Source organism: Ananas comosus, linkage group 1 (genome assembly GCF_001540865.1).
Source record: "Ananas comosus cultivar F153 linkage group 1, ASM154086v1, whole genome shotgun sequence".
NCBI lineage: Eukaryota > Viridiplantae > Streptophyta > Magnoliopsida > Poales > Bromeliaceae > Ananas > Ananas comosus.
The window spans coordinates 2251305-2261085 of record NC_033621.1 but is presented as its reverse complement, the minus strand read 5'-3'; the positions used below and the strand labels follow the sequence as shown (position 1 = coordinate 2261085).

General features: G+C 34.8%; 1 protein-coding gene across 1 annotated transcript; it reads left to right on the top strand.

Moving 5' to 3' along the window:
* LOC109718241 (histone deacetylase 5) lies at positions 3376 to 9506 on the top strand (the record flags this gene model as incomplete). Its single annotated transcript, XM_020244365.1, is given in 13 exon segments — positions 3376 to 3517; positions 3827 to 4028; positions 4172 to 4315; positions 4510 to 4622; positions 4930 to 5141; positions 5895 to 5959; positions 6051 to 6221; positions 6395 to 6487; positions 6782 to 7126; positions 7951 to 8144; positions 8470 to 8617; positions 8824 to 8888; positions 9055 to 9506. Coding segments are annotated over 13 exon segments (2060 nt in total), but the record flags the coding sequence as incomplete, so codon positions are not given.

Sequence of the window (9781 nt, the reverse complement as noted above, 5' to 3'; positions counted from 1 at the left end):
TCCCGTGGAAGGTTAGAAACGGAGTGATTTTTAGGAATACCCAGCCAAACCCTATCTACAAGATTAAACAGTTGGCATGGGAGTATTTTCTCTCCGCAAATCAGCAAAGCTGAAATCAATAGTGTAGGTTTTTTTTTTTTTCGCCCACTCCGAGCCTTGTGTTATCTTACCCTTGTCGTTTAGTTCATATTTCTAATAAATGAAGTGTCGTAGCATACTATTTTTTCTTCAAAACTAAAAACTTTTATCCCAGAGAGAGTTTGGTTTTCCAAAAATATTATTAAAAAAATATTTTTTGATCCTAAATAGTTTTGTTAATTTTCTTTCAAAATTTTATAAAAGTAACATTTTTATTCTTTCTTTCCAAAAGTTAATTCATGAAAAAAAATTTGTCCGAAAAATAATTTTTTACGCTCTCTTGAGAAACCAACACCCCCATTAAGTTTGACTTCCACACAAGGTCAAATTATGCCAAAGGAGTTTTTTTCTTGGGATTTTAAAAAAATTCAAATTAAGTCGCATTGGCTCTAAGTATGGGTAAATACTTAGAAATTCAGGTGTGGTTCGGATACAGAACATGTCCTAAAATTATTGAGGATGCCTCTTAGAAAAGAGTTTTTTTTTTTTTTAGAGATAGATAACGCGCTACTCCCTTCGTTTATTTCATTTGAAAATAAACTTAACTGGAAATGTGAATCAACTAGGATTCGAACTTGAGTCTCGGGTACTAACCACAAAGCCTGCTAGAAAAGAGTTGGTTCGGCCCATATTGTGAGATATATTTTGGACCATACTTTTAAACTTGTTGTTATCAGTCCAATGTTTATGACTCATTAAGTATCCAAAAATGTGAAGAATAATGGAGGAGCAAGTTGGCCCAAATTGGACCTGAATCATCTTTATCTCCAATACTTGGTGCTAGTCAGTAGTCAGCAGTCATTGTATATCAAAATAATTTTTGACCTGATTTTGCTTTTAGCAATTTAGGAGAGAAAGATGGTGTGTTACCTGCTTTGTTCATTTTTAAAAAATGAACTAAGTTAGAAATGTAAAATAACTAATTTTCGAACTTGAAATCTTATATACCAACTATTAAATTATTAACGAACTGCGTTAGTACATATGGTAAAATTTGGGAAGTGTTACTAACAAAAAAAAACTAGTATGAGATAGCTTTCATAGCATAATACAACTATATGCAACAGAAACAAGCCTCTCTATAAATGTTATAAGGTCTAATCATGATCAATATTATAATTTATGTTGAAACTAGTGTAGTAATCCATAATTAGAGAAAAATAAAAAACAACGATAAAAAAAAAGAAAACAATAATGAAAGAAGCGAAGAATAAGAGTGAAATTCATCTTGCCGATGAAGAAAGATAACAGTTGAAAGAAGTGAAAAAGAAACAGTTTGGGCCAATGCAAAGGTGTGATTTGGTTCGATTCATGCAAAGAAAGAGAAAAACATATGGAGGACTTGAACCGGTTTGGAAGAGTCTACACTCAACAATGATTAGTTTGGTTCAAGTAAAAATAAAGAAAAATTCGGTTTGATTCAATCAAAAAAAAAAAAAAAGAAAAGTGGAGGACTTGAGCCAGTTCGGAGTGGACCCTACACCCAATAATGAAAAGAATGTTGCCATATGGCAAATTTAGGAAGAATAATGTATAGGTATATAGAGGTGTAGATAGATGCTGTCCAAAAAACTGTATAATGTAAAAGCAATATATCATGTGGAGTAAATTTTATTAAATCACTAATTGTTTGTGTCAGATTGCTCGGCGCTGACCATTAATTTCAAAAGTTTCCGCTTATAGAAAAATATATAATAAAGTCATTTAAAATGCACAAACACAACATCCACAAATCTAAATTGTGACTAGGCTTAATCCGGTCTTCTGCTATTTCGAACATGATTCGGTCTAATCTAGCCGCTTATCACGAGGCATAATGTTGGCTTCTTTAAGTCAACAGTCTAGTAATATTGTGTTTAGACGCCGAACATGGTGAAGAAGATTCGAGCTTAAATTAAGGGCATGTTTGGTTCATGATTGAAATAGGAATGGAAAGTGGAATTGAATTGCTTTGGAATGAAAAATGGAATGACGAATCATTTAAAAATGTTTAGTCCATTATTTGAATGGAAATCGGAATAAAAATTTAAAATTTTTGAGAGAGGGTTTTAATTAAGAGAGAGAAAAGTGATGAAGGGAGAGGAGATATGTGTTGATAAAAAAGGATTTTGAATAGTTTACTTTGGAATGAGCCAATCCGGGATTCAAAGTCGAATTGGATCATAAATGGATTTAGCCACTCCCATTCCGGAGTGGAATGGGAATTAGAATTCGATTTCTATAAAACAAACGATAACTATCGGAATCAATAAATTCCATTCCGATTCCATAATCAATGAATAGTTTACTTTAAATTTGATCTTAAATTTAAAGTTTGAAATTTAAAATTTAAAATTTTGAATTTAAAATTAGAGATTTTAAATTTCAAATTTTGAAATTTCAAAGTTAAAAATTTAAATTTAAAAATAAATATTTAAAAATTTAAAAATTTAAATTTAAATATAATAAGAGGATAATATAATTATTTTTTATTTATAAAATCCACTATCTTTCTTATTCCATCTTACCTAACCAAACGCTATTTTTTTTATTCTCAGGAATAACCCAATTTTAATCCAAATGCAAAATTAATCTAATCCCACTTATACCTCAATTTATATCTATACCTAGAATATTTATTTTTTATTTATTCTCGAACCAAACGATAGAGCTCTTGCTCTCGGAGCTATTTGGAAGGAACTCAGAATAAAAGTGCGTTCCAATAAGAAAGGTATAAAGCCTACAACATAAACAGTAGTAACGCTAATAAGAGGCTGTTTTAGATTTTTTTACCAAAGTATAAGGAGGCAACTTCAGTAGCGAGTTTTTTTAAAAAAATTTCCTTTTGAAGATCTTCTGATTTACTGGTACATACCAGTTTTATGATTTTATTTCTATCTAGAAAATATTATCTTATTCTCTATTTTTTTTAAAAAATTTTAATAATGAAAAAATATCTAACAAAATTTCGGATAGAAGCCACAACCTACGCGTTAACTCCCCATCTCCGCAGTTTTTCTTTCCCTTTGAAAACGCAGCATCTCTCAAATCAAAATTTTGAATTTTAAAATTCACTTCCTTTTTTGGCTTTTTTATTCTCTTTCTGAAATATATCCCACCAATCTCTCTCTCTCTCTCTCTCTGTCTTCTTCTTTCCCCGTCGCCTCTCTCCCCACATTACTCGGCTTCGACCCTCTTCCTCTTCCTCGACCACCCGAGCTCGATCGTCGCCTCTAATGGCGGCGCCGGAGACTCCGCCGCCGCCGCCGTCGGCTGTGGGCCTCGTTTACGACGAGCGCATGTGCGGCCACGCCACCCCGGACGGCGAGAGCCACCCCGAGAACCCCGAGCGCCTCCGCGCCATATGGCGAAAGCTCGAGGCCGAGGGGATCACGAAGAGGTATCTTCTCCTCTCGATCTCCTCATCCTCCATCTCTCATCCTTAGATTAGATTAAAATGAACTAGATGTAGCTTTGATTGCTCGCCTTTGCTTATTCACCCTAAAACCCTAATTTTTCGAACCCGGAGAAGTGATCGGAGAGTTTGCGCATGAGAGATTTGAGGTAATGCTCAATAATTTTTAGTTTATTACGCTTTGGCGTGTGAAAATGGGAGACTTGAGCTTGTTTGGCGAGTATGATACAAGTAGTCGAACTGTATCTGTGGAAAAATGAGATTATATTTGTTTGATTATGGCTATTCTCCTAGGTGTGTTCTTGTGAAGGCAAAGGAAGCTGAGGATCAGGATATAGCGTCGGTTCATAGCCAAAACCATATTAAGCTGATCAGAAGCATCAGCTCGAAGCAATTCGACTCTCGCCGGAATAAGATTGCTAAGAGGTTCAATTCTATTTACTTTAATGAGGGTTCGTCGGAATCTGCTTACCTCGCGGCAGGCTCAGTTATTGAGGTAATAATTTGCATCTAACCATTTCAAACTGGTTTTTGCTATCTACCTAATAATATGTCATATATTTAAAGAAGTATCAAAGCCTCTTATTACTGGCCAAAATATACTGAAAAGGCCTATTGTTGTTTTTTTATCTCAATTAGGCAGCTGAGAAAGTTGCTAATGGGGAACTTAATTCGGCGATTGCTCTAGTAAGGCCTCCTGGACATCATGCAGAGCATAATGAGGCTATGGGATTTTGCCTCTTCAACAATGTGGCTATTGCAGTTAGCTTTCTATTAAAGGAGGTGTGCATCTAAATTTGTTCTCGATGTCATCTTGTGCAGCCAAAATAGAATGTTACTATTTTTCTAATTCTGTTTTCTTTTATGTAAGAAGAAACCTAAATCCTCTAGAGTATATTCGTTCTCATGCTACATTACGTTGTTTTGCTATTTGAAAATATGGATGCATGTTAACTGTTTCATTGTCCTTGTTTCAGCCAGAATTAGGTATAAAAAAGATTTTGATTGTGGATTGGGATGTTCATCATGGAAATGGCACACAGAATACATTTTATAAGGATCCTCATGTATTATTCTTTTCTGTTCACAGGTACAACAAGTTATCTCCTAGCTTCTTATTTCATCATCATTTCCTAGGCTAAATGATCTATTGATTTTTTTTTTTTTTTGGTGTCATGTTGTTGTTGCAACATATTTGCTCATCTCTAATACACCTTTACCCAACTACAAAATTTTTCAGAATGGTCAATGGTATCACATCCGGGGCCCAATTTTATGTTAGCCTCGTCTGTTTGTTTGTTGTTTATAGTGTTACTTTGTCTGTCTATGCTGTTACCATTTATTCTTAGCTAATTTACATTATGTTAAAGCTTCTAATCATTTTATCCTTGTTGCAGATTTGACTTTGGAACTTTCTATCCTGCTGGTGGGGATGGCTCTCATTGTATGGTTGGCGAAGGTCCTGGTCAAGGTTATAACATCAATGTTCCTTGGGAACATGGACGATGTGGTGATGCAGATTACCTTGCTGTGTGGGATCATGTACTAATACCTGTTGCTGAAGCTTACAATCCTGACATAGTTATGATTTCTGCTGGATTTGATGCAGGTAGCTCTTCAATTCTTTACCGTTTGAAGTTCTTATTATCCTCATTAATATACTTATTACCAATCCATTTGCTCAGTTTAAAGTTGTGTTGCGTAAAGTACATATTTCAATACAATAAAAAAGTCACATGAAGTATACTTCTGGTATCTCTATAAGGACGAAGCCTAAAGGTTAAAACTACTGATGACATTCATCATCCAGTTCGTTCTGCGGATTAAGATAATCTGTCATGGTAGCATGCAATTATTTCTTAGTATTTTTTTGGTTTGAAAGAACTGAATGGAAGACAACAGTTTTGCTTGGAAAGAAATTCAAGAGAAATAGAGAGATAATGATGTAACTGGTCTGTATTCTTTTCATTTATCTTTGCAGCAAATAAAAATAGTGTTTGAACGAAATAAAATGTTTTGGTTCTTGAACCTTTGGATCAGCCTTAAACTCTGTTTAGCACATGCTACTTGTCGTATGCTTCTATCCATTACATCTTTGAGTAGTAATCGGGATATTCTTTTATGTGGATTGTTAAAGGAACTGCTGTTCTTCTCCTACGGTTTTTCAAGATGGCAGATGAGGTCAGGTAGACAAATTTTCATGGCAACCCGCTGGAGAATATGTATGCAATTAATAAACAAGAAAATACTAAGTGAAATTCACTATTTCGTATTAATCAACTAGTACTGATAATTAGATTCCGACTGCTGAACTAATGGATATGTGAACGTTTTGGGTTTACTAATTTGTATCATTCAACAGCCCTTGGTGACCCACTTGGTGGTTGTTGTATTACTCCTTACGGATATTCTCTTCTGCTGAAAAAGGTTATTAACTGTCTTCTTGACTGTATCTTCTGAATGTGGTATGAGTTTCTATGTGAACATCTACAGATGTTTCCCTTTTTCACTTTTGCAGCTGATCACTTTTGCTCGAGGAAAGATAGTAATGGTCCTTGAAGGAGGTTACAATCTTAAGTCAATAGCGAATTCTGTTTTTGCTTGCGCAAAAGTTTTATTGGGAGAGGAACCTTCTCTTGGTTCAGTGGAGAACAAACCTTTTGAGTCCACGTGGCGAGTCATACAAGCGGTAGTTTGTTGTTTGTCTGTTCTGTTTCTTGGGTTATTCTATTGATTTTGTCTGTTTAGTCATAGTTAAGTTAGATTTATAGGTTTTTTTTTTTTTTTTGGGAAGTTCCGATCATTTTAATCTCGTCGAAGCATTTTTCATAGCTTTAAAGTTTAATTTTTTTTTGGGTCCAGGTTCGTGATGAATTGAAAACCTATTGGCCTGTTCTGGGTGGTAAATTACCGGAAGAATTACTGGCTCACAGTAGAAAACTCAACCTAGCTGAGGTACTTAAATTCTTTTATTTTGATGATTTTATGCAGCTTGAATGAACCAATTAAGCCATAGTATTTACCTAATCTTCTATTATAAGCTGACTTAACATCTACTAATCATGTTGTATAGTCTACATATATCGCACTAGAATAGTTGTTAATGCATAGTAACGTGATCCTTACCTACAACAACTGTTTGTCAATAAATTTTCAGTTAAACTCAGTTAATATAAGAATTCATATCCTTTTTAACACAACAAATCATGTTTATGTTTGGATCTCTGACTCATTTTTGTTCAAATACAGCTAAACTTTTATTCAAGTTCTGAATCAGATGAGGAGGATCTTCATGAGCCCTCTGCTTCTGTCTGTTCAGTTAATGTCATTGAGGTTGCTGAAGATGATCTGAGTTCCCAGCTTTCAAGGTTGAATGTAGATGGGCTGGATCATGCAAAAGGAACTACCTCTAATCACAGTGCAACTACCAAAGATCTAAATGATCCACTTGAAGCAAGTCATAATGTAACCATGAAGATTCTTGACGGTTGTGTTCCTTGGAGATCAGCTCTATTAGAAACTTACATTTGGTATGCTAGCTATGGATCAAATATGTGGAGGCCAAGGTTTCTCTGCTATATTGAAGGGGGGAAGGTATATTTTTTTGTTTCAGAAACTTTCTACTATCCAAGGTTCTTTCGTCTCTCTTGTATAATCTGCTTTTTGTTGTGGCCTGTAGACTGAGGATTACTTTTTTTGGTTTAGCTTGTCATAAGAAAATGTTTTATCTTTCTTAACAGGAAACAAATAGTTTTTGATTGATCATATTTACCTTCCGTACATTTCTTTTTTCAATCACGTGATCTTAAAGCCTTCCATATGTAAAATTCTGTGTTTTCATGAGTTCTAATATAAATGTTGCTTGTAATTTTGATCAGTTAACATATCAGCTGGTATTGAAGTCAACTTGGTAGATGATGTAATGAACTGTAATTTTGTCATTGGGAAAACTATAAAGATGGAGTCCTGAAGACACATTTCTTACTTACCAAAATAGAAAAAAAGGACTATAATATATATATATATATATATATATATAGAGTCTGGCTGCTATGCTATTAATAGCACGAAGCACGTGGTGCTACCAAATTTTCCGCCGTTAGATCTACCATTTTCATTATTTTCACCCGTTAGATCATACTATTCAACCAACCACCCACTCAACTCTAGGGGGCCCACATCATCCTAACCGCACATCTCTTAATCCAATAGCCAAAAACTTGGTAGCACCAATGACTTGGTGCTATCAATAGCATAGTAGCCTAGTTCTATATATATATCTTGCTATCTTATCTCTTGGTATATGTGCGTACAAAGGATCCTTCATAACTCTCTTTCCCGGCTCTGGTTATTCTAATAATTTTGCAATTCTTGTTTTTGTTCTTGTGAGAACATCGACATATCCCTTGTATCAACAGGTCGAAGGTATGAGTCAACCATGTTGTGGATCACGGGATAGAAGTTCACCAAAAGATGTTGCCTGGAAAACCATGCCTCACAGATTATTCTTTGGGAGATCATTTACCCGCTCATGGGGCCCTGGGGGTGTTGCTTTTCTTCATCCTGAAAGTAACAGCAATGAGAAAGCTCACATATGCATGTACAAGATAACGTATGTGCTTGTGACATTCTTCTTTATCTAATTAGCTAGTGTTCTTATTGCGTCTAGAGAAGCCTCTAGATTTAGGTATTTATCTAACAGTAAATTTCGAGCTTGCTGTGGCTTGAATCTAAAATGAGCTTTTGGGCCTTGAAAGCTTAAGTTCGATGTGCAACTTCTGCTTCTGTTTATGCAAGAAGCTTTGAGGAGATTTTAATGAAAAACCTACTAGTGCTTCTTCTAACAGTTCTAGTGCTCTCAGCTAGGACAAACAGGTTGATGTAACTTCGACTATGAACTCATGTATTTCCATTCTGCTTCTACAATTTACTTACAGGCTTGAGCAGTTCAATGATTTATTGTTCCAAGAAAATTGTTTAGTGAAAGAGAACTGTTCTATCCAACAGATCGAGTCTCCTTTGTTCAATTTGTCTTCTCTGGACTTCGTTTCTGAAAACAAGTCTCTCCATCTTGAGGTCCTTAAGGTACTTCATCCATCCTTTTGCATCTTTAGTTCATTATGAAATGATTCTGACTAATCAATGTCTCACTCTGAATGAATGGAAATCTTGTTGAAGTCTTTATTTATTTGGAAATCCTTTAGCTTATTCTCGTTGTTCTTTTTTGTGATTTTAAAATGCATTGCTTGAAAGTCTGCTGCAAGTTTAACAGCTGCACAAATTTTTCTCAGGATGGATGGTATTCTAATGTTCTTTATCTGGGAAAGGAGGATGATCTTCCAATTCTAACAATGACGTATGCTTCTTACTTCTTTTTTTTCTCTCTATTCACTCAATTTCCACTCAGATATGTGCTTTTAATACTATGGACAGTGATTATTCACAATGTTCTTGCCGTACTGTGGAAGTCAAAAGTAACAAAAAAGGAAAAACCTAATGCAATTTTTATTCTATGTTTGCAGGTGTGGATTATCTGATTTTGAGCGATTTAAATCAGGTGAGGTGCCACTTACTGCCCCTGCAAAAGGCTATGTAAATACGTTGGTGAAAGGACTAACAGAAGGGAAACAGCTTAGCGAAGCAGCAGCAATTGATTACATTAATGATGCTACTGTTAGGAAGTTATAATCACCCAGTTTCGGCATATCTTTTGCGCACTAAATACAAAGGAGACCTTGAATTCGAATGTATAGTGATTTTGGTGGCCTGTAAAGATTTGCCGCACATTAATGATACTATTACTACACTAACCGATTTTAGGAATAGTGTGAATTGTGGAAACTTGATAGGTAATGCTTATTGGATACTATACTGTTTATTGTACTTTTTGGTTGTGACTATTTTGTTTGCTAACTTTGGGTGTTTGTTCTAAGACAGCTTAATCATTTCTACATTTTGTATGATTTTCTTTCAACTTAATGATCTCTTGTCCTCTATTTTAAGTAGCAGCTGATTCCATCTTGACATTTTGCGTTGTTGTCAACAAAAGAAACATATATTATTTAAAGCTATCTCTATGTCAAGTTCTTGTCCACTTTATTTTGCTAAGTGCCTGTTCAGCTTGACATGTGGATTAATTTTTGGCCCTACTCAATTAAATATTACCATTTTTTTTCTCTGAATATAGATATGAGCCTGTGAACACAAAACAGTAACTAGAATAACTTTTCCTCCTGCTGTATTGAAAAA